At 30.1% G+C, this 27202-nt stretch overlaps 1 protein-coding gene across 7 annotated transcripts in view; it reads right to left on the minus strand.

Annotated features, from left to right (window-relative positions):
* LOC118185255 (uncharacterized) overlaps positions 1-27202 on the minus strand; it is a 472173-nt gene that overhangs the window by 434831 nt on the left and 10140 nt on the right. For all 7 annotated transcript variants that reach the window (XR_015041131.1, XM_085816706.1, XM_085816708.1 and 4 more), the window contains exons 4-5: positions 21239-21263; positions 11670-11752 (exon numbers count right to left, since the gene is read on the minus strand). Coding sequence is in view for 6 of the 7 variants with exons in the window: in XM_085816706.1 (XP_085672832.1) it covers positions 11670-11752; positions 21239-21263 (108 nt within the window). In the remaining variant the exon portion in view is untranslated. The remainder of the gene's footprint in view (positions 1-11669; positions 11753-21238; positions 21264-27202) is intronic.

Consider the following 27202-nt stretch of genomic DNA (forward strand, 5'->3'; position numbering starts at 1 on the left):
TAAAATATGACATGATTTTTTAGCTTCTGATTGCATCTTTTAAGTCGAAAAATTTAAGTCAATTTATAATTAATGCTCTATTTGGTCCATTTCAAATTAGAGCATCTTTTATTTTAATAGTGAAATAACGTTAAATAGTACTTAACTTTCTCTGAATATTTCTGAAATGGAATAATAAAAGGATTTTTTTAATATTATTTAAAACTTGTAATTGAGTTATTATAAAATGTGAGGAGAATAATTCTTTTAATTATACTTGTCAGATTTTTTACCCTTAATTTCAACAATACATATTCTAAAACTCTTCTTCATTACTTTCTTAAGTACGCATTTCATAGAATTTGCTTTATAATACCTTTTAACAGATTGCTTCCCAGTACGAACAATTCTTGCTTAAATAGTTTTATAACATATTTGTCAACAGGATTTCAATTTATGTTTACAATTTAATGTTGATGTTATTATATATTTAGATAATATTTATAATCATTATAAATTTAGATACATTTAATAATTAGATTTCCTCACAGTAACTTTCACAGGTGTTTATGAATGAATAAATCCTTAATTTCATATATATTTATATATAATTTAATAAATATTTATGTATTTTATTAAAGATAGATACATGCTTTTTGCAAGCATATGCATAAATACCCATACATATTTCATATTTTTCATTTCTGGCATGTGCAAATCTTTAATTTCTGTGCATTCACTATATTTTTCGAGTATAATTTACAATAATTTAGCATATACCTGAAACTTTTGCATAAGAACTATGTATAAATATAATTTGAATGAAAATTACATGCATTATTTTTAATACCGACTCAAAGATCAGTTTTTCTTCAAAATTTCTCCACGATGGCATCTCTCCCTTTAGGCAGATAGCCCTTGCATGCCTTACTCTATTTAATAAAAACTCAACCTGACCTATGTGCCTTGTTACAAATATTCTAACATGCATAATTTTATAGTACTTACATTTAGACATCAAGTTTCAAACTTTTGACTTAAAACACGTTTTAGGATACATTCATCATCAAATTCAAATCTTCTAGTAAATATATTTTGGCAGAGCACTCAATATCTCCTTTAATGATTTTACACAGTTTAATAATTTTCTGATAATATAATAAATAATAACTATCCAAATCAAGGAAAAGTTAACTTACTGGCATATACGTGTGTATATTTATTAATTTTGACAAGGATTGCAGCATTTGGTGGTAATTCTATTTTTTACTTAACCCAAATAAGTAAAACGTGAAACCCAAAGTGATTATTTTTAAGTTATATAAAAATAAAATGATAGGTTTGAAATGAGCAATTATGAAGCCTCTCCTCTAAATATTTTTTAAAAGTACATGTCATAATAATATGTGGATGACAAAAAAAAATTATTTTATTTAAAACATTTTGGCGTTTGAAACATTAAAGTAGCGAATAAACATTTTTGCTAAAATCTATATTTTTGTAGTTCAACAGCTTAGAATTTTAGAAAACAAATTCATAATCAAAATCGCTGTTGTTAGTTATATATATATATATAAACAAGACGTGGTTTTCGTGTAAATGTCACTAAACTATACAAATTGCTATTATCCATCACATAATGAAAGTTTCTTTTACATGGAAATGTTCCGTTTTTCGATTTGTGTGGAACTGTCATGTGTCGAAATACTATTGAAGCACTGTCAAGGGGGTTTTCGAATGTAAGCAACCCCCCCCCATCTGGAGACCGAAGCTTCAGAGCAGTGTTTCACTCTTAGTGCCGAGCTGGCCACTCCTTCCTTCCTTACCTCCATGTACACTGCTAAAAAAAAAAAATGGGACAGTCCTATATCTCCCGATCTACTGGGCCGATTGACAAAATTCAAATTGCGTTCTTCATGTCTCGAAAGCGCGACTTAGGATATATATTAGATTTATATATAGCACTATTCTAACATAGGTATTTTGACACAAAATCGGACTTTTTCTGAAATAATATACCAATTTTTTTACATATTTCGATTCTATGACTCAAATTACGCCTAAATATGAAATTTTGTAAAATTTGGAGCGAAATTTACGGAGAAATTCACAAATTTATGTTGGCACTTTTTTGTCAGTTTGCGCCAAGAATACTTCACTTGGCGAACTTCTTAATATATGGCAACCTAGTTTCCTTTCCCGTGAGATGAAAAAAAGTCACCATCGTTCCTTTTTTCCAAATAATATTCTTTATATTATATTTTTAATTATAACTTATTATTTTAAGTAATTTTTTCTTTTTCGAATTTCATTTTAATTGTTTAAGTTGCAAGTTTTTTTTTTCCCCCGAATAACTGTTTTAAAAATTTCTATTTACCTATTCGAACTGCGTAAATAAAGGTGCAGCGTTTATTTTTTTTTCAAATAGTTTTCTTTATATATATTTTTCATCATAGTTATTATTTTAGGTAATTTTTAAATTTTTATACTTTTATTTTAATTGTGTGTTGCATTGTCTCTTCAGATATTTGTTTTAAAATTTTCTATTTATTCCTTCGAACTGAGCATTTTAAATGTATTTATTAATATCAATTTTCCAGAATTTGATTTTATTTATTTTAACTGCGTTTCTTTCGGAAGAATACTTTGTAACCCAGACTACGATGAGTTTGAAAACTGCATACTATATTAAAAGAGAAAATACAGTAAAGCACAGTTTTACACGCCTTTCAATGTTCCGTTCAGAAAAGATATATATAAATAAGAGAGATGTATAACCGACATTTTAACTTAGGATGACTTGCATACACTGCTTTAAACAGTTTTATCATTGTGCCCATTGCTTTACACAATTTTATCCTACATTTGGTTTCTTAAAATATTATTCATATTTTAGTCAAATATTTTATTTCTGAAATCGCAAGAATCAAATATCATAACATTGAAAAGTTTTAATTAAAAAAAATACAAATACTAAATTTTACGAAAAAATTTATTTTTCTTCTCTTTTTCTTTAAGCATTCTGAAAGTATATTAAAAAGTATCCAACTTTTCGAAACATTTTGGTATTTCTGACAATCATTTTAAATAAAGTTATCGCCTTCCATTTCATAAAGGCCCACAAACGGCCGAGCGGTAAAGACGCTGATCACTGGTAGTTCAGTCCGAGGTTCGAATCCCGCGAACGGGCTGGTTGCATGGGTATTTCCGTGGTTTTCCCGATGTGTAACGTGTATACGAGCCAGTTTTCCTTAGAAAGTCCTCCACGAAGACATCCCTCCCTTTAGGCAGATAGCCCTCTTGTGCTTTGCCATAATTAAATAATCCAATCCAATCCTTAATTAAATATAATTGATTTGTAACTTCTACTAGAACTGACGTTAAGAATTGAAATAAATAATATTGTGTGCAATCTTGATTAATATAAAATTTAAAATATTTGCACAGAAAAATATTTGCATTCAGACAAAGTTTTTTGAAATATTTGCAATTACTTTATAAGAAGGATTTATTAATAACCGTAATAATTACTTATTATATTACTGATGATTAGGAATCAGTTCTTGACAATTACATTCTAAATTAGAATTTTAAGAATTATTAGAATTTTAAATTAGAATAACGAAAATACGCTATGCACAAAAATACATTTTAGGATAAAAAAATGAGTTGATTTTTTATGTTTTAAAACTTCTTGAATTCATTTAATAAACATCGTATCCTCGTTGTTAATTGAATTCAGAATGTTGGGTGTCATTTATATAATTATTCTTACTTGTCCACGGAATCTGCTGACTTATCCAGCGATTAAGTAGTTGCAGATCATTTCTACATAACCATTGAACTTCCATTAATTCAGTCTCTAGAGGGTTGTATCTTTATATCATAATTTGACTTTTATAAAAATGATTATTCTAAATCTTATGTTTCTATAAAAATATACTGTGCTTTAAAAATATGGATGATAGTACCAGCTGCTCTTTCAGCCACTTCAAAAGCATCAGTTTGTTTAGAAATAAATTGTGCAGTTAATGACATAAAATTCAAATAAACATCAAACGAAAATTCTCAGTTTTAGACAATTCGATTTAAACGAAGTAAAGTAGCAGACGATAAAACGTCGAAGGTAAAAATTTACTCTTACAAAAATTTACTCTTATTTAAAAAAAATAAATAAAAAAAAAAAAAGATACAGAGAAATTTTTAAAAATATTAAAAAATTTATTTAAAAAAATAGCTTTTCATATAGTATTAATAAATATTTATTACGCATCATTGAGGGAAAAAATGTCATATAATTAATTCTCCATAAAATTTTACTTGAAATTTATGGTTAAAAATAGCTGTGGCAATACAGTGTAACAAAAATCCCTAGACCACATTTGGCGTTATTATCGCTCAAAAAAAAGATGCCAAATTTCAAAACGCGAAAATATGTAAATTTGTGTACATCTTAGAAAATTTTGAATAAAAAAGTCTAATTTTTTGCAGATATGCTTAAAAATATACCTACTTTAAGATGATGGTAAAAATTTTATAGGTTATAATTCAAAATTTTTTTCGAAAAATTTATAAAAATTATTTAAAAATAGAAATTTTAGAAATAAAACACAAAAAATGGGTAAATTTTATTTGGAATGAACCTAAATTTCGAAATGTGAGAGAAAAAATCAAAAAAGTTTAATAAAAAAAGAGATATAAATAAATATTTGCCAAATTCAATTAACACTGAGGAGCTAAAATTTTGAGAGCTAATATTTCAAAAACTACTCGTACGATTTTTACAAAACTTGGTATTCTGGCATAATTTGAGTCGTAGAATCGAAATATGTAAAAAAATTGGTATGTTATTTCAGAAAAAGTCCGATTTTGTGTCAAAATACCTATGTTAGAATAGTGCTATATATAAATCTAATATATATCCTAAGTCGCGCTTTCGAGACATGAAGAACGCAATTTGAATTTCGTGAATCGCCCCAGTAGAACGGGAGATATAGCACTGTGCCTTTTTTTTTTTTTTTTTTGAGCAGTGTACCTGCTTAAGGGGAGGAATGCCTTCATTAAGATATACATATATATATATATGATCAAATATTCATTTTTGGGTTTTACTTTCAATTTAATTTTCAGCTAAATTTTATGAAAATGAAAAGCAGCCTCTCAAGGAAATAAAAATGAAGTTTAAAGATAATTGATAAGAATAAAAAATTTATGGAAAACTAACTGTTGAAAACTGAAAACAAATGTTTCTGAATGAAGGCGATTGGAAGAATAAACTAGAGATTTCAGAAAATCCATTTCAAAAGATTTGCATATTCAAGGGAAAATATCTGGACGTTCAAACCATATTTTCCTACAGATTTTCACTCACTAAAGTTTTTAAAGTGCAGTTTGTCAAATATTCCAACAAACTGGCCTATGCAAAAGAAAAAGACACAAAAAATGACATCACAGGTGAATATGAAGAGCAATTAGTTTTCAACTGAAAGGTTGTATAAATTAAAATTACATTAAAAAATGTCATATCATAAGGGGAGAGTCTAAAGATTTCTTAGCTGAATCTGTATTGAAGGTTCAAAAATTATCCAAAGAAATACATGGAATTCAACTAAAGACATTTTCAGTGTTGATAAAACCAGTCTTCTCTTTCATCTCATACTTTCAAAATACTCTGACCAAATAACTTACGAAACGCAAGGCGAAAGGTCTGCTCCTGAGACTATCACAAAAAAACAGTGCTGTTTCAAATGCTACTGGTATATAGCAAATAAAAAAAGATACTTGAATATTGAATATGGAACATTTGTAGAATGCTACACAATCTTCAAAGCACTAAAGTTTGAAGGATTCCCCCCCCATAAAATACAGTTTTTAGTACCAGAGAGGCTATTAGTCTTAAACCACACTTTTTTTCTGTATCACTTTGTGTTCAAACAAAATATTCTTGTCATACGTTATTTTTAAAAAGAGTAATATAGCCAATATAAAAAATATATAGCAACACAAATAAAAGCATGTTGCTACTAGAAGTTTTCTCTATCCATTATTTTTAAAGAAACAGTATAGTGAATATAAAAAAAAGCATGGCAATACAAAAGGATGTTGCTACCAAATGTTATCCTCATGCATTAAATTTTAAGAAATACAGAAGAAAGAAATTTAAAGAAATACAGTATTATAATTATAATATATATGTAAATACACAATAAATATAAAAAATACAGCACAAAGTTTGAAATCCGGACCTGTCAGAACTTCGGCAGTTTCAGAATTCGGACAATTTAAATGCAACAAGATGAAAATATAAAATTAAGCATATGAAATAATGAAGCACTGACAAAAAAATCTAAATTTACAAAAGAAAGTTCAATGTTTATTTGTTTGCTTTATTAACCCTTTCGCAACGGCACGCCTTTGTTCAAGACGCTCGTGCGGAACGGAAGGTAATCGAAGGCAATCACCATACAAGGTGGGGGTTTGTCTCGCTAAGCCTAATTTTATTTTTTAAAAAAAATCAGAAAAAGAAAGTTTTACTTCTAGCAGAGTAATTTTTGGTATCATTTTAGATTATTACTTGAGCTCTCATATATGTTAAAATTAGCATTTAATAGCCTTTTCTTTCTTATTTTACATGAAAATATATTTAAAATTTGCTTATCTTGTAAAATAATTTTCAGAAGCGCTATTCAAATTAAGTGTTCAATTCAAGTGTTAAAGATTTATAAGTAGCATGTTTTGAAAGTTTCAGTTCTGAATTAGAGAATATTTTCTATAACAAAGTTCTTCATTTTACTGCATGTTTCCTTGAGAATGGCTTCCAGAGTATCTAAATTTGATCAAAACAGAACCCCCTCCCTTTTTTTGAAAAAAAAAAAAAAATGGAAAAAATTCTTTGATGGGTTACATATATTAGGCGCTTTTGTACTATGGCAGAATCCAGAAACACTGCATTTAAAAGCAGCTTCAGTTGGTCTGAAAATTCAACATTCAATGAGCCAATTGCAGTTGGATTTTATAACAACCATTTCATAATTTTTTGTGAAGAAATTTTATTTTCTTTTTGATTTTATAGCACGTATTTCTTTATGCCTTTGAGAAAATACATGTTGTTTCAGTCATCCTTTATGCTATCCACAACTGAAAAGTTTTTGTTGGTAGAGTGAAATGCATGATTAACAAAAATTTTAGATACTTTAATGAATGAAAATTCTCTAGAATATGAGTCTTCAATTTCTGATTTCCATTTTTATGAATAAATTTCTGGCTTCATTTTTTTAACCTCATATTCTAAGGCAGCATAATTGAGAAACTTAAAAAACTTTCAGTTTAATCACAACTCACAAGAAGCCCATGCTACATTTTCTCACCATTATACACTCAAACAGGACCATCAGGGTAAACAAGCCCTGCAGGGTGCTTGATGAAAAGATAAGGCATCAGAATATGCTGATCTATTACTGACTACTTTTAAAAACCAGCAACATCATCAACTTAATACATGACATCACGAGCATTTCACTAGCCATCCCTTTCACTTAACTAGTCCATGAGCATTTCACTAGTCAAGATAATAAAAAATGGATGATTTTAACCAAAAAATATAATTATCTGGTAAAACACTGTGTTCTACATAAAAAATAAAAAAAAAATTATTTTTCACAGAACTTTAATTTTAAATTATGTTATGGAAAATTTTGCAGAAGCAAAATTAAGATTTTTTAGTTTACAGTAATTTAATCTTAATAAATCACACTTAAGAGGAAAATTTCATAAATGGATAAATTTTAAATATAGTTTGTCCATATGAAACACAATAATATAGAACTGAAAAAGGGTAAAAAACATAAATGAGATACAGTCAAAAGTCTTTAATCCGGACTCGCCGGGACTTTGGCGATTCCAGATTATCGGTTTTTCCGGATTATAGATCAACAATTTAAATCTGATAAGATGACATGCAGAAATTATAAAATTAAAAATATGAAACCGTAATTTATGAAATAAAGAGCAATTATGATCTAAAAGGTATCAAAATTTACGGAAAAAAAATTAATATTTATTTGTTTACTTTATTAAACATTTCTTTCAACGCGTGCATGCGTAAAGCATACATTACGCATAATCGAAATTAGAAAATTGCAACCAGAAAACTATTTGATGTGTATTCGTGATATTTATAATGACGAGAAATTTGATTTAAATCATATCAAAGACGGAGTATATCGAGATGAAATGCTACATTTTTAGTAAGGAATTATAAGCCAAATAAAATAAAAACATCTGCCCTTAAGATAAGGATAGTAGAGATCAGCCGTTACCAGCAGCGAACATGTCACATCATTCAGAATTAGCTTCCAAATTGGATGAATGAACCAGGATTAATTTTCTGACAGCAAGATGTTGCACTCCAATTAGTTGCACCACTCACTGCGTGACATGCATGATGATAAAGCAATTTTGCTCAAAGCAGTCACAAAATGGTGTGTGTTTTTTTAGAATAGGTGTATGGTTGGTATGTAGATTTTAATGGTCGGCCGTACTCAAGTTTATGAAAGAATATGAAAGGCAAACTTGTGAAAATACAATATTATTTTAACAAAGAAGTCGAAACTGTGAAGCAATAACCATTATTATGAGTTGGATGGAAATTCTTTGAATAAGGTGCGACAGATCAGGGCTGTGGAATCGGAGTCAGGCAGATTTTCGAGTAAAAGGAGTCGGAGCTGGATTTGCTAAAAACACTTCGACTCCAACTCTAGTTTATGTTAGACAGTTTGAATTTGAAATGAAATTAAAGTGAATTGAAAAAAAAAAATTTAATGAAAAAATGAGTTATTACTTTTATTTATGGACTATTTACATTAATAAATAGTTATTTTCTATTTTATTGACAAACTAATAAATAAATATAAAGGTGGAGGGTGGATGTAATATTTGCCCTTATTGATTAAACTGATTCATTTAGTTACAAATCTCACTGGTAAATTTAGATAAGCAGCATAAACTCTCAAAATTGATTCCATTCTTAGGAAGCAAGCAGGAAAAGGAGCAAATCTTGATCAAGCAATGCAATGAGAAGTACATATTTGATGATATAACGGTTGTTAGAATTAAGAACTTTTTTAGAAGGTGTAGATAACCCTAATGTTTCACTAACAGAAAAACTGTGAAATGATCTTGAAGAATTGGAAACTCTTCGTTCTACACTGTATATATCCACAAAAAGGCTTCAATCTGAAGAATTAACAGGAGGCGAGAATGGAAGAATATGATGTTTGTTCTTTCTGAAATGGAGGGTTTATTGTAGAAGAAATCATTTCTTCAATGAAGAAAAGAGAAACTAGTTTGCTAGAAAATGAGATCTTGCTAGGTTCAATATATGTAGATCTAAAATACTGAATTTTGTTGCATGATGAACACATTAAAAAGGCAAAGAAAGCCATCTATGAGCTTTCATTAAGAATGAAATAATTCTAAGAACAAATGGAGTCTTCAAATAACAACAAGCAAACTGCAGACATTGCAACTGAGTTTCTATCACCTTCCTCCAGTGATGAATTAGATTTTGAGAAATATTTGGATAATATCGAAAAGGCTACGGCAAAGCGAATGAAAATGAAGAATCAAGAGTCTTTAGATATACACATGAAAAAATACAAACAAGATTTCTACACGGCCTTTGAAGAAATGTGATTGCTCTTGCAAGGCACCTCTTTTCGAACTTATAAAAATCTATCCTGAAAAGTTAAAAGAAGTAGCCCTAACAGTAACAGCTCTTCGTCCTACTCAAGTCAGTGTGGAAAGACTCTTCTCAGCTCTTAAGTTTATCCAATCGGATCTATGGTCCTTTATCAAAGAAGAACTTGCCGAAGCTATACTGCTTCTTAGAAATTACTAATGACAGTTTTTCAATTTTGTAATAAAAGCTAATTAATATAAGTAATTTGTTATGACATCAATTTTGTTTCTGTAGCATCTATTACTTTTTTTATATTAAAAAATAAGCTGCAACCCATGTGTATATGTTTACATATATATGAGGGAGTCGGAGTCGTTCATTTTACCTACCGACTCCAAAGCCCAGTGACAGATCACACAAAGATAAGAAATTCATATGTACATTCCCCTCACAGTCTCTGAGCTATTACAAGGTGAGATCATGCTCTGGCACTGCAGAATCAATAATTTTTTCAATGCCATCATTTGACATTTCAAAATCATAACTTCATGAAATTTGTCAAATGGATTTTTCATAATTTTCCAAAATACAAAGGAATCCCTATTTTTGAAAATTCTCGAAAAATATATTTCTTCAAGAATGAGAGTTATATTAAGACATTAATTAACCAATCAATATTTCAAAATAGAGGAAGGAAAAAATAGTATATACGAGGGCCATCCAGGAAGTAGATTACGTTTCCGTCTGTGTCCGCTAGGGGCGGGGCTAGCGCGGCCATCTTGGGGTCAGAGCGTTGCGCAGCTCAGTCTGCATCTAGCCGTGCTAGTGAGAGGTTCGTGCTGTGCTCCGTTCAGATACTGTGACGGTTTGAAATGTCTGCGTTAATTGAAAATCCCGCGAGCTGCGAGGTGCGCTCAGTAATAAGGTTTCTGACTGCAAAAAGCTGTAAACCGATAGAAATCTATCGGCAGCTTCGTGAAGTGTATGGGGACAACATTATCACTGAAGGTGGAGTGCGTCAGTGGGTCATAAGATTTCAAAATGGCCGAACCAATGTTCACGACGAAGATCGAAGTGGGAGACCCAGCATAGTGACCGCCGAACTTCTCGAAAAAGTCGATGCTAAAGTCCGTGAAAATCGAAATTTCACAATAACGGAACTTTCTTTGAGTTTTCCACAAATTTCGCGAAGTTTGTTGCACGAAATCATCAGCGAAAAGCTTGGTTACCACAAGTTTTGTGCAAGATGGATTCCAAAAATCTTGACAGAGGACCACAAAAATCAGCGAATGGCTGCAGCGTTGAACTTTTTGGACGCTTACCATAAGGATGGTGACTCTTTACTCGATCGCATCGTTACTGGTGACGAAACATGGGTGAAACATGTGAACTGTGAAACGAAATTGCAATCAATGCGTTTTGATGACGACGCACAGCTGCAAGAAGAGGTAACGAAGTGGTTGAAGGCGCAGGCGGCCGAATTTTTCGACGAAGGAATTTCCAAGCTCGTACATCGCTACGATAAATGCCTTAATTTGTATGGTGACTATGTAGAAAAGTAGTATTTGAGTGTGGCTTTCATCTGTATATAATAAAATTTGTTTCCTATTGTTTATTTTTTTATTCCAAAACGTAATCTACTTTCTGGATAGCCCTCGTATATATATACATTAATTACGCAAGAGTATATGAGAATACTTCATTAAATGCAGTTTAATGAAGAGAAAGATATTTAAGTAAATACTTGCCATTTCTTAAACAATAGTCTATTATAACAACCACCATAAATAGATGATAATAACCACCATAAATAGATAATCCATATAATAACAAAATAACTAAGAATATTTAAATTATTTAGTTCCCATTTTGAAATGTTATTTACATTTTCATCAGAAATCAAAATATAACTTTCTATTAAAATACAACATACAATGTAGCCTTTTAATTGATAAAACAGAAAAAAATATTATTATGGAGAAATATAATAAAAAAATTTAAAGTAGTTTACCCCTTTCATAATATTAATGGTACATGACTGATCAGTTGCTATATTCAATAAAAGTCTTGTTAAATAGACAGACTGTGTAAAATCTGAAAAAGAAAAAAAAAAAAATTGAATTTCAAGAGTTCAAGTAAAATATTTCAAACATCATACAAAATCTGAAAAAGAGAATTTCCAGACTTAATAACAAAACATTTCACACTTCTGTCAGCTATTGTGAAATCGTTCAAGACAGGTTAAAATGTGTTATCAATTCAATTAGTTTCCTTTTATAACTGATATATCAACATACAATCTGAGCTCATGAAACAGCTATTTGTTATATTCCACTCTTAGAATGGTATACAGATGCAAAATTCTAACAACTATGAACAAAAGAATTATATGCTCATTAAACTGGTGCTACTTTGGTAGAAGTTTGCACGGATTTTGGCGATTTTTTTTCTGGCGAGCTATACGACTTATGGTAAGCCCATTGCAGGACAAGCTATTTATGGTAATCGATACTTTGTTGTCATTTTATTTTTAAAATAATGCATTTTATTATGCATAAATTCCATGTTTTAAATATTATTTATGGCTTCTAAATATTGAAAATCAATTTATTTTTGCATTTTTCTTTGAAATAAAAATTTATTTAAAGATATTTTATATAATTTTATGTTGTTGTGAATGATGTAATCAATGATGTCATCTTACTTTAAAAGTAATTGGTTTTAATATCTATAAATTTAATCTAATGTTTTAAACATTATTTATGGCTGTTAAACATTAAAATATAATTTAATTTTGCATTTTTTTGAAAAATGATTTTATTATGAATGATTATTTAAATAATTTTAATTCTATGCATGATGTAATCAGCTCCCTGATTGATTACTACATATTTGTGCATTACTGCACCATTTTAAAATTTTATTATTCATCTCTTCGAATTCCTTAGATTTCAAAGCGAATGGATATGTCCGTTTTGAAGATGAATGTTGTTACTGGTAACTACCAAGAATTATTAGTATCGGAATCAAAAAATTGTCCTTTGAGACCTTATTTTGGCCAACCTGGCTTTCCTAATCAAAGATTTATTTATAAACTGTTACAAGGGTCAGAGGAAATTTATTTAAAATTTTTGGAGGAAATGTCCTTAATTGCTTCTTCAATGATGTCCGAGAGATGTGGATCACATATGAAGATCGTTAAAAGAGATGATACTGAGGACGGCCATATATGGTATTGTGGTCACGGTGGAAGAAATAACCGCTATAAGGGTAAAAAATATATTAGACATTCCTCCTTTTTTACCGACAAATTTTTTTCATTGATATCTAAACTATGATTTCGATTTATTTTGCAGTACTTACGAATATATAAAACATAAAACACTAAAAAAAATTTAAGTACATATTTTTCTTTTACTTTATAACTGTATACTTCAATTTTTTTAAAAATTAATATACTGTTTTCAAAAATTGCTCAGATATTTATTGCCATATGTGTTTTAATGTTAAATAATTATATCCTGTAAAACTTATTTTAAAGTATTTGAATTTAAGAAATATTTTAATTCTTTTAAACATTGGTATGATGTTTTTAATTCGATATTCAATTTAATCCAATTAAACATTGGTGCAATGTTTTTATAGCGGTGTTTTTATTCTATTTCTTTGCTATATGAAAGTAATAATTTAACCTTATTTTAGTATTTCATACTCTTAGTAAATGTATTTACATTTGCCAGCCATCTTAAAAAACAACGTTTTCAACAAAAAAAAAAATTAATCCATTATTTTTAACGATATTTATTTTTTTAAAGTTTCAAATACTTTACTATGCATAATACATAAAAACCGAGTTTTTCAAGATGGCTGACGATTGTAAAAACTTCGCCAACAATTACGCCAATGTAAATCGCCAAAAATCCGTGCAGCCGTCTACCGAAGAAGCACCATTATTCTTTCAATAATATGATATTTCAAAATCTAAATTTAAAAATTACATTCTTTTTTTCAATTGATAAATTTGAAATGAAATGATCAAAGTGAAAATGCATTGAAAAAATGTAATTTTTGCAAAGTATTTTTATTTTCATTATTTCATTTTATTGAACTTAATATGTTTTTGTTATCATTACAAAATTTATGCTTTGTATAGAATAATGTGGGTGCACTTTTAGTTTTTATAAACTATTTATTTATAATCACAGAATGTATTATATTACAGAGAACTGCAATACCTTATTACATCTTCAGTTTTTTTAAAGAGTTCATTTTTTTTTTAAACAGTCTAAAATCAGTCCAAATACCTGGCCGGCTATCTAATCACTCTCCCACTTCTAGTTCTTTGCTCACTGTTCCTTGTTTCTGTGTTAGCAAAATTTGGTAGTTGATCTTCTAAACTTTGCCCTTGAGAATATCTGGAATCATATCCTTTTACATCTGTTTTCTGTGCATTAACTCCTTGTTCTGTTCCTTTGATATTCTCTTCAACAGCTAAATTGTTTTCTCGAATGTCTTTTCTATTTTTCTCAATACTGATCCACCTGTCTTAGTATATATGATCTAGGCATCTTATATACTTCTTCTACAACTGCTGGTTTCCAGCGATTATCTTGATTTACCCTAACACGATCCCCTTTATTTAGTTGACGGTAATGTTTTTGTATGACGATCATAATATGACTTCTGCTTAGTTCTTTCTTGGTTGATTTTTTCTTTTACATTTTTCACAACTTGAGGTTTAAGTAATTCTTCCGATGTAGGAAGAATCCTTCTTGTTCTTCTACTCCTAAGTCGTTGAGCTGGTGATCCTAGCATCTCATTAGCTGGAGTGTTCCTATGAGCTAACAATGCTAAATAAGGTTCAGCATGATCTGCTTGAGCTTTCTTTAACAATTTCTTTGCCGTTTGTACTGAACGCTCTGCTAATCCGTTCGACTGTGGATGGTATGGACTGCTTGATATATATGTTTAAATTTGTATTTCTTTGCAAATTCTGCAAATTCTTTACTTGCAAACTGAGGTTCATTATCAGATATCACTATCAATGGCATACCGTATCTTGGAAAATGAGATTTCATGTAACTGATCACTGTCTGACTTCGAGTATCCGGTAGTTTGGAGATTTCAAAAAAGTTGGAATAGTAATCTACAATTAATAAATATACATCTTTGTTAATCTCAAATAAAGTCGCAACTTTATACCAAGGTAAATTGGGAATTTCATGTGGTTTCATAGGCTCTCTTATGTTTTTGTTCTGGTATTCATTACATATAGAACATTTTGAAATTTTATCTTCTATCTGCTTGTTCATAAGTGGCCAAAACAAAACAACTCTAGCTCTTTTTTTACATTTTTCTATACCAAAATGATCCTCATGAATTAAATTGAACATTTCCTTTTGCATAGATAAAGGAAAAATTACCCTTCCTCCTTTGAAAAATAAGTCATTTTCCATTGTCAACTCATCTCTGTAGTCCCAAAATATTTTGACTTGAGGTTCTACCTGATGTTTCCTTTCTGTCCAGCCTCTCAGTATATATTTCTTTAAGCACTGTAGTGTAGCATCACATTCACTTTCTTTCTTCAATTCATAAATTTTGTCATCAGATGCTGGAATCAGTGTACAAATTTCTGTATCTTCATCATTATCTTCTTCTGTTGTATTCAAATATACTCTACTCAAAGTGTCTGCTATTAATAAGTCTTTCCCCTTTTTGTATCGTACATCTAGATCATATTTTTGTAAATTTAACAGCATTCTTTGCAATCGCTGTGGTGCTTTAAAAAGTGGTTTCTTAGTTATGCTTTCTAATGGTCGATGATCAGTTTCAACTGTAATACGTTTGCCATATATATATTGATGAAATTTAGAACATCCAAAAGTAATAGCTAAAAGCTCTTTTTCTATCTGAGCATAATTTTTCTGACTTTTCGTTAGAGCTTTGGAAGCATAAGCAGTTGGTTGATTTTCTTATAGTAAAACAGCACCTAATCCTTCAGAACCTGCATCTACTGAAAGAGTAACATCATTATTAACATCATAGAATTTTAATACAGGTGCTTTTGCAACCAATTCTTCAAGTGCTTTGAAAGCTTTTTGATGCTTTTCAATCCAGTGCCAGAGAACATTTTTCTCAAGTAACTGCCTTAATGTTGCAGTAATAGTAGTTAAGTTAGAAATAAATTTGGCTAAATAATTAATTATTCCCAAAATCTTTGTAGCAAAGGCAGATCTGTAGGTTCTGGCATTTTAACACTTGCTTCCACTCTAGAAAAATCAGGTTTGAGTCCATTTTCACTTAACTCATGCCCTATATAATTCACACGATTAACTTTTATTTTACATTTAGCCTTATTGAACTTCAGATTATTTTCTCATGCCCACTGGAGTACTTTTTTAAGTTGTAGCTCATGTTACTTTTCATTAGATCCCCATAATAAAATATCATCTATAATACTTTCAACGCCTTCTAGACCTTCTATTATTTGGCTTAATTTTCTTTGGCAAATTTCTGGAGCTGAACATATGCCAAAAGGTAGTCTTTTAAATTTTTATCTGCCAAAAGGTGTATTGAATGTACACAAATTACTGCTTTCTTCGTCAAGCTGGATTTGCCAAAAAGCACTATTAGCATCTAAAACAGAAAATATTTTTGCATTCGGCATTCTAGTGACAACTTCATCAATGGTTAACATAGGATAATTTTCTCGTTTTATAGCTTTATTTAAATCTCTAGAATCTAAACATATTCTTATTTTGTTCGGTTTGACAACTGTGACCATTGAACTTACCCATTCAGCTGGTTCTCTCACTTTTTCAATAACATTTGAATTTTCCATTCTTTGTAATTCTTTCTTAACTTTATCTCGTATAGCTATGGGTATTTTTCTTGGAGGATGAATTACTGGTGTTGCATCTTGTTTTAACTGGATCTTATATTCTCCATTCAAACAACCCAAGCCTTCAAATACATCTTTGTATTCCTCCAGTAAGTCTTCGGTGTAAACAGACATTACTTTTTGAATCAAACCTAGTTGCAAACATGATTTTAATCCTAATATAGAAGGTACTTCTTTGTCAATAACTTGGAATTCTGCAACATAATTTTTTTTATCCTATTGGCAGTTAAGTACTACTTTTCCTAAAGTATAAATCTTATTCTCAGAGAATGTAACTAATCTTTTAATTTCAGACTTCTGTATAGGAACATTTAGCAATTTCACTTTGCTTTTAGAAATAACATTGCACATTGCTCCAGTACCTAACTGCAAACTTAGTTTACTTTTATTTACATTAACGTCAACAGTCCATTTCTCTTCCTCTGGTTGTTAATGTTAAGTCTCCATGGTTAAGTTGTTTTCTGAGTTAAGGTTTAATGAGGTCTGAGTTAAGGTTAATGTCTCCATGGTTAAGTTGTTTTCTGAGTTAAGGTTTAATGTGCCTACATAAAATTCTAACTCTTCCTCAGTCATGATTTATTAATTTAATTTGTGTATCTTTTTTGTTTACCTTGACTGCTTTATTTTTTATGATATAGCTTTTACACTGATTCACGAAATGATTTGCCTTTTTATACTTATGACAGATTTTTCCATATGCTGAACACTTTCGATACTCATGAGATGTTCCACATTTAGAACAAACTTTTGTCTTTTGTTTCTCGGTATTTACCTCTTTGTAGGTATTCTTATTATGTTTACTTAGTTTCTTTTTCACAAAGTTTACAACAGTTTCCTCATCTTTTATGTTTTTCATTTGATGTGCACTTATTTCAGCAGATCTGCATATATTAAGGGCTTTTTCTAATGTTAATTCTGTTTCATGTAACAATCTTGCTCTCACTACATCATCTTTAATACCACAAACAATTTTATCCTTTATTAAACTATCCGTTAATTGTGCAAACTCGCATGTTCTAGCTTTTTTTCGAAGGTCAGTTACATATTCATCTATGGTTTCTGACGCGGTTTGATTTCAAGTAAAGAATAAATGTCTTTCATATGTAATGTTTTTCTTAGGAATACAATACAGTCAAAAGTCGTTAATTCGGACACCCATAATCCGGAATGATCTATAATCCGGACCTCAAAGCTAAAAACTTTCTGCGCATGCGTCGTGTTGACACATGCGCATAGCCGTTTACGCATGCGTGTAAGACCTTTACGACTGTGCATATGTGTGTGCGCAAGCGCAGAATACATTTTCGCGTGCGCATTTTATGTATAACGGACGGTATAAGCTAAAATTATCTAATTGTCTATTTCAGTGAATGTTGATGATTGCGTTGTTCCTTAATCTTCGAATTGGATCCGGCTTATTATTTTTTGCAGAGTGTAAGAGCAATTTTATAAAAGCAAACTTGAACTTTTGATTATGTCAAATAGAATTTCCGATGCTGGAGCTCCCAAAGGATTTACAAAACGAAAGTATGTTTCGATGTCCATCAAACAAAAAGTGGAATTGCTGCAAAAAATAGATAAAGACATGAAGAAGGTGACAGAGAGGTTAGTGAAAACGAAAAATTTCGATTGACAAGTTAGTCGGTATTCTCGGCACAGCAATTACGGGACTTGAACAGTGGAACTTTGTAACTGAACAAGAAATTATGTCTGTTTATAGAATTAAAGAGAAAGTATTATCACATAAAACAAAGCAACTTAAACAACTTACATTGAAAGAAATGTTTAATAAAGTAAACAAATAAATATTAATTAATCCTTGCCACATGATACTTATGATGCTAATGATGCAAGTACTTAGATAATATTTCAGCCAATAATAACACTAAATTTATAGATTAAAACCTTAATTAGGGAAAAAAGACAAAGTCAGATCAAAACTGAATTATTTTTAATGTATGCTTTTGAAGCATAAATATTCTTCTACTTCTCTTTCTTTAATTATATTGTTATATGGATGTAAAAAAAGCAGAAATTATCAAGAATGGGCATAAAGATTGTGTGCATTAATCTGCAATATTTTATGTTAAGAATAGATTTTTCAAGAATAAAAAGACAAACTGGCAAATTGGCCACAACAGCTGGTAGCATCTTTATGCACCATCACTCACTCATCATACTTCTATATCGAACATTATGAAAAATTATTATTAGTACTTTATTAGCAATTATTACTATTATTATTAATAATAACTCAGTGGGGCATCAGCCCAGAAGGGCTATTAGTCTCAAAAGCATTTTGCATCAAATAATTTTTGAAATTGTTGCCACCAAATATAATCATCCTCTACTATATTTAAAAAAAATTATATAATGAAGAATCTGCATAAATGTATATATGTTTCTCGCTAAAAAAACAATGGCACTTTAAGCCACCAAATTTTGAATAACTTAGTTCTTCCCCAGAAAACGGGCACCTGAAAGCCCAAACTTTGAATTTTTAATTTATTTTAATATTTATTTCATATTTTGTAAAACTTTAACAAATTTCTGTTTAAAAAAACTCAGTTTTTTCAAAGCGAGCAGTGGCAACACTGCATGGGGGGGGAACACTTTTATCTCCGGCACGCAAGACTGCGTATTAGAAATTTTAAAGGTATCCTCTTTTTAAATATTTTGTGATATTGGTGTTGAATTGAATTTTATGGTTTAAGTGTGAAGAACATGATATTTAACAAATAAAGGTAACGCATAAAATGCTAAAAAAATGCCCCTTTGGGCATAATATAAAATCTGAAAGCTTTCAGATTATTATTATCATTATTATTATTACTTACTTAGCAAAACGGAAATGTATTAGTGGCATTCATATGTATGGACATACAGCATGTCCGATCTCTAGACACAAATGTAGACAGCCAAACAGACAGATTTTGAAATAACAGAAACAGCATTAAGACTTTTAAACAATTTCCATAATTTTTGGTACTTCGATTATTCACACCCTAAGTTTAAACATTGAATTACTTCTGGCAAAGATATAGTCTACTTGTAGCTAATGTCAAAAACCTAAGTGTCATCTAAACATTTTATGGCAAGAATCATTACAAAAAATATTTGTTTAGCTATGTAAATCTAATTAATTAGATGATTTATTTATTGAATATGTATAATTCATAAAGGGAAATTATTCCAATTTTTAAGCAACTGGTATTTAAAATTTTATTTGTAAATTAATTACTAGATATTAATATGAAAACTTGTATGAAGGTCGCAGCTGAACAAATCCATCAGCTGTAAAAGTGTAAAATCAACCATACAGAACTCTTTTTTCACTCATCAGATTTCTTGCTACTAAAAAATACTTCTTTTTTATTATTATCATTGACCATGAGCTCTAAAGCTGAACACATTTTTCATGTCAATTTGTAAAAGTCAATAATTTGGCACTTTTTTGTAGAGATGCAGATAATAAGAAAGTACCTAAATTTTAAGCTTAGTATTATATCTTGGAGAAAATATTCAAAGAAAAAACCCCACAAATGTGATATCAAAGAAAATCCCATGTCATATCATTTTCATCTAAAATTTTCAATATTTCAATAGTTTCCTTATAAAGCATCTAAAATTTTCAACTTCTTGGGGAGAGGAGAGGAAACAAAAGGGTCACATAATTTTATAAGACACTATATTTCCTAATAACACCATTAAAAAAATCAAGTCTACAAAAAGAAAATAAAAAAAATTTTGAAACTTACATACCAGCAACCAACTTGATAGTTTCATGATTCGTGCAATAGGAAAAGAATGATGATTTATAATCATAAAAACCTACTTGTTGCAAACATATATAAATATATATATTTTACATTTTAGTTAGGTATTTATTCCAGAAATGTATCAGTAGACTAATGGATCATTTCTTTTGTGCTTTGGAAATTTTCTGGTGATCAGTTTGAGAACAAAGTAATCCTTTTCTTTAGCAATTTTGCAGCAGGATACCGTATTCCTGCAGGAATTTTACTGCAATTTATTCCATTGCAGGTAAATCTCACATCTGCATTTTTAAAACTGAATTTAGGACAAAAAAATACAGCAATTTGTCTGTAAAAATAGTTGGAATTTAAAATACAAATAGCTAGGAAAATAGCAATATTTCTAAAGTGAAGAATTTTTACATGTATAGTCGTTTGAAGAAGTAATTACATTCATGATAGACAGTTTGGTACATTCTGAAAATTTAGCAACTTCTTCTGAAGGAATTATGCAAATGTCTAAGCATCAAACATAAACCAGATTACAAATAATCAGTAAAGCATACATATCACTGAAGAATTATGAAAGACCTTTTTTCCAATTATCTTGAATTATTAAATATCAATACTGTGAAACAACAAAACTCAAAAATTAGATTTGGAATTGATAAAAACTATAAATAAAGAAATTAATGATAAATTATGACAAACAATGCATGAAAATATTCAGTTTGAATGAAATCTCCAATCATTTTAGGATTCTATTAAAAAAATTGCAATGGCCTATTATACTTTCTACATACTAAGTAATAATGACACAATTCAAATAAATATCCAGTTTATACATCTATTTTTGAAAATGATACATTCCAAATTACCAAATTCGGTTCACCATTGACAGTAGGAACAAAGGAAAATACTTACTGAATTCAGTAACTTGTATCAGATCCTGAAAAAACACAAAAAAATAGACATATGAAAATTGTCATAAAAAATAAAATTATTTGCAACAAAGATATTTGTTGGTTACTTGTGTATTTGGTAAACCCTAGAAGCTATTCTGAATTCTTCTACAAAGACAAAATTTTCATTTTTATTTTCATTCATTGTTATTCTTTCTGCTCCTTATTTTTTTTTTTGGAGAGGTAAGGGAGCAAGGGAGGTTAAGGGAGGCTTCCTTTTTTATTATTTCAATGTCAGTTTACAGATTGCATTCACATGCAAATAATGAGAATGTCAGTTCCCCCCCCCCGACTGACATTCACATTCAAACAATGGAACAAGTGAGGAGATCAGCAAAATTGGCAAAATAAGTGACAGCATGTTACAGCTCATCATCACTTGCCTTCTTACTTACCAGAGTTTATAAGAAAGCAGAGAACTTAAAAGAATTATATTCTGTTCGGTACCACTTTGAATGCGATTTACAAACAATACATGCCAAAAATTAAATATAAAAAAAAGATTTCTTCGTTAAAAGACACCATTAGATTGTTTACTGTGTACTAGCAGCAGCAGCAGATGACCAACAAGTACGAAAATAATTTTAAAGCACACAATATTTTGATCATTTGTTATAATTCAACATTTATATTAAAAATATGTTTTATTAAATACAATAATACACAACAGAAAAAATATATATATATAACAACATTTAAAAACTACTGAATGATTTTGACAAACTGTTTACAAGAGAAATTCACAAATTTAAACTGCCAAATCATTGCAAAATCATAAAAAATATATATTATAATTAAGTTTTACATGAGAATAATGAATTAATATCAAAGCACAGTAAATTATTTTTGAGTATCAAAACAAGCTCGGATATATGAACAATGAGTCAGTCACAATGAGTAACATATTGTGCATGATTTCAAATCCCTTTATCATGAAGTATTTAAATTTTTTTAAATTTCTTTTAAAAAGATCATTTTTCTCAGTTGCAATATGCATATTATACCTGTCAATCAGTACATAACGCTAATAATGTATGCCTCTGATTTGAAGTGTGATTCTATTCAGATCCATCTGGAGTCACCTATAATTAAATTATATTGTTCAGGTCATTGATTAGGCATACATGAGAAGGAATGGAAATGCAGTTCATATTTTCACTATCTTTGAAAAATATAACACTTTGAAAACAATGACCAAGTCCAAAAGAAAAAAGTTTATTTTACAGTTACAGCACACATTCAGTATGCATGCAAACTCCAGTAGCATGTCAAATGCATAATTTAATGTGATTAATAGCTGCACAAAACAGTTCATTAGAAATATCAGCAACATGTGATGCTATGCTGGCCTTAGTCTGAGGCTGAGAATGTAACCTTTCCTGATAAAATAATCTTTCATAATTCCCTATAACCAGAAGTCTCAAAGGCTCAAGTATGGACAGGAAGGTTAATGATGCAATAAACTTAAGGAAATGATGCAACAACCACAAAAGCTGGCACAAGCAGTCCCTTCAACTATTAACCAACATGAGGTATTGCTCGATCTGAATGAAAACTCCAGTTTTTAAACATCTCTTTTAAGGAGTTAAATGTGATTTATACTTAGGATGGTATACCTTACTGGATCATTGGGTTTGAAATCTGACAACACATATGTAAACAGCTATGAAAGCACATTGTTCAATCCTTTAATCAAAATGTAATTGCTTTTCTTGAACCAGAAAATCCAACACAACCTCACAAAATATTCTAGAACTTTTTCACCACTCCAGTTTCTCTTCTCTAGAAATGTATCTTTATAATATAAGACTGTCCTCACCATCCTCTTCTAGCTACACTACTGTACACAAAATCCTAAGTACAAAATTTTAATCACAACTGATTGAAACTCCTAAAAAATTCTCAAAATTTTCCTCTGGCATCATAATTATTTTTAAATTATTCAGATTAAAAAATAAGTTCTATATTTTGAAAATACAAACATTTAGATTAAAATGCTGAATTAATATGCCAATTTTTAATATTTTAATAAATTTTAAGAATCAAAATAAGAGAGAGTTAAAGTAAATTTAAAATTCACTAAGAAAAAATAATTTTGCTACAAACTGAAAACTAATGCCAGACTTCAAACCCAAATAACTCAAAAACTGCATTTTTACACTTCATAAAATTTGGTATTTATATACTACTTAAAACAGTTTTTCTCAAACTTTTGTTCTTCGCACCCCGTTTTATTTCGAAAAATTTTGGCCCCCTAATCCTAGACCTAGGAATTCAAATAACACTAGGCAACACTGTCTAGTCTAGAGCACAGAATAGTCTAGTCTAAATGCTGTTGCAAAGTTCGCATCACATATCCAAGCATCCTGACCTTTCTCAAACTGTCTGAATTCAAGCAGCACGACTATAAATAGAGCAGCACACGTGATATTCTCAGTTCAGGTTTTCTAACACTAAGCAATATTATTGTGAATTATAAGTAGATGTAGTTATGGATAAATTTTTTAAATGAAAACTTGATGATGACGTGGCTTGTGCATTGATAGATTCAAGTGGAGATTGTTCAAAATCTAAAACAAGAAACTATGACCAATCATATCTAAATTTTGGCTTTACTATCCTTGAAGTAGGTGGCGAAGAAAAACCTCAATGTGTTATCTGTTTAAAAGTATTGGCTGCAGATAGCATGAAACTAAATAAGTTGAAGATGCATCTAGAAAGGCTGCATAGAGAATATGTCAATAAACCGTGTGATTTTTTTGAGGAAAAACTGAGATTGTTTAAACAACAGAAGCCAAACTTCCATAAAGTGCTGGCAGTAAATGAGAAGGCTCTCTTGACATCATACAAAGTGGCTTACAAAGTAGCTAAATGCAAAAAAAACCACACTATTGCAGAGCAAATCATTTTACCAACTTGCAAAGGCATAGTAGAAATAATGGTGAAAATTTTGCTTCAAATATTAACAATATTCCTCAAACAAATGATACAATCTGTTGATGAATTAATGATATATCAGTTTATATTCAGCATCAACTTTCTGGCGCAGTGTGTTTCGGTGTGAACACACCAAAAATATTCCCTCTTTAGACACTGAAAATAATCGATAAATATCACAAAAACTATACTAATGGTTATTTTTAAGCTCTTTTATGAATAATAGATGGCAGCACCACACAAGCAAATCATTAACATTGAGATATATTCTGTTTTTAAAGACACTGATTTTTCAAAGAAATGTTTAAGATTTTTTTTTTTTTTTTTAATATAAAGAATATCAATGAAAACAAATCTTTATATAATTTTGTTGTTCATATGCTAATCTGCCTATTCTGTATTACTTTTAATTTTTATCTTTGAAATATTACGTATAGTGAAGCCTTCAGTGTATGGTGTGTTCGGACTGAACACACTGTACTGGTAGAGCCTTCACGTGGGAGTGAGTCACAGAATCTGGTCTCATGCTTCAAAGACGGGGAAGGCTGAGAGTGCAGATTTATTTATATTTGTTTTTATTCTTTTCTGTTTTTGATTTTGAAGACCCCGGTGCTTTGTTTTCACTTAGCTACTTGATTTTCAGCGAGAGCAGACCATTTTTTCCTCTGGCTTTCATCGTGCGTAGTTTGCTCAGTTTTGATTTCTGTAGATTTTTATTTTTATGTATATATTTAATAATTATTTTTTCTTGTCAATAATTAATTGTAAATATTAAAGGATTTTAATTATTTTTCTTATAAATTTTAAAATTGTGTAAATGGCTCGGAGAGGCCTCAGCATTGCCGAAGCAACGAGTTTCCTTTTTTTGGGGGGTGTAGAGTAGCAGACCTCCCCATGGTGCACCCTGGGTTATGCTAAATCTGCTACAGAGATCAGATTCTACTGTTTTTAAATTATAGACAAAGTATTTTACTGTAATACGTGCTTCAAAGCAATGCTCAACTATCGCAGGTCGTACGACTCAATGTGTTTGCTTCGGACACACCTAGAAAATGGAAACGGTTTGTGCAATCTTTGTAAAAATATACAGTCCAAAGTCGTAAATTCGGACACCCATAATCCGGAATGATCTATAATCCGGACCTCAAAGCTAAAAACTTTCTGCGCATGCGCCGCGTTGGCACATGCACACAGGCGTTTTACGCGTGCGCGTAAGACCTTGACTACTGCGCATATGCATGTGCGCAAGTGCAGAATACGTTTTCGCCTGCGCGTTTAATGTATAACGGACGTTATAAGCTAAAATTATCTAATTATCTATTTCAGTAAATGTTAATGATTGCGTTGTTCCTAAATCTTCGAATTGGATCCGGCTTATTATTTTTTGCAGAATGTAAGAGCAATTTTATAAAAGTAAAGTTGAACTTTCGATTATGCTGGAACTTCCAAAGGATCTACAAAACGAAAGTATGTTTCGATGTCCAACAAACAAACAGTGGAATTGCTGCAAAAAATGGATAAAGGCATGAAGAATGTGACAGAGAGGTTAGTGAAAGCGAAAAAATTTCGATTGACAAGTTAGTCGGTATTCTCGGCACAGCAATTAACGGGACTTGAACAGCGGAACTTTGTAACTGAACAAGAAATTATGTCTGTTTATAGAATTAAAGAGAAAGTATTATCACATAAAACGAAGCAACTTAAATAACTTACATTGAAAGAAATGTTTAATAAAGTAAACAAATAAATATTAAGCTTTTTTTTTTTTTTTTTTTTTTTTTTTTTTTTTTTTGTAAATTTTGATACACTTTAGATCATAATTGTTTTTTATTTCAGAAATTACGGTTTCATATTTTTAATTTTAGAATTTCTGCATGCCATCTTACAAGATTTAAACTGATGATGTATAATCCGGAAAAAATCCGAAGTCCTGACGAGTCCGGATTAACGACTTTTGACTGTACCTGCATACTCTCCTAAGCCTAAATAGACTGCCTAGAAATTTTTTTTGGTAAAATTCAAGTTTAAAGAGTAATGTGCTGGAAAGGGTTAATGGAAAATTGTTTGCTATACAACTTGACAAAGCAACTGACTCCACTAATGATTCCTGTTTGATTTGCTATATCAGATTCTACCAATGTTCTAAAATATTTGAAGATTTATCGTTTCGTAAACAGCTAGAAGGAAGAACTACAGCCACAGTTGTTCAAGATTACAAATGATGCTATTACTAAAATGAATTTGGAATGAAAAAATTGTGTTGCGATTTGCACCAATGGAACTCAAGCCATGTCTGGTAAATATAACAGTTTACAAGTGCTAGTAAAAAATGAATGTTCAGAAATTATCTGGATGCACTGCACGATACAATAGAAAGCATTAGCGCCAAAATCGCCAAGTCCTGGACTAAACATAGTTTTGACAATAGTTATAGAAATAGTTAACTTCATAAAAACCAGTCCACTAAAATCAAGGAATCAAATATCTATTCTGTGTGAAGATACGAGCTGAGCACCAATCTTTGCTATTTTATTCCTCATCCAGATGGTTGTCATGCAGTAAGGCAGTTCAGCATGTCTTTGAACTAAGAAGGGAAATAGCGATATTTTTGAGCAAGGAGGGTCACAAGCATTCAACAAATTTCTACGACAGATTATTTTTATTGAAATTTCTTTACTTAGATATCTTTGAAAAACTTTATACACTCAATCTTCAGCTGCAAGGAAAAGATATAAATATATTTGATTTGTGTCAAAAGACTGATTCTTTTTGTAAGAAAATGCAGTTATGGCATAACAAATTGAAAGAAAACAGTTTTGAAATGATTCCCAAGTTGTGTGATTTTGTGAAAGATTCCCCGTTGGAAAATAATCACACAGCTGAGATATTAAAAACCATGTGAAGCCATTTAGAAAACTTGAGTGAGAATTTCAAATGATACTTCTTTTGCAGAAAATGATATAAAGTTGTCAGACTGGAGCTGGGTTTT

Source organism: Stegodyphus dumicola, chromosome 5 (assembly GCF_044657685.1).
Source record: "Stegodyphus dumicola isolate Sdum_Otavi_A_Nest chromosome 5, ASM4465768v1".
Classification (NCBI taxonomy): domain Eukaryota; kingdom Metazoa; phylum Arthropoda; class Arachnida; order Araneae; family Eresidae; genus Stegodyphus; species Stegodyphus dumicola.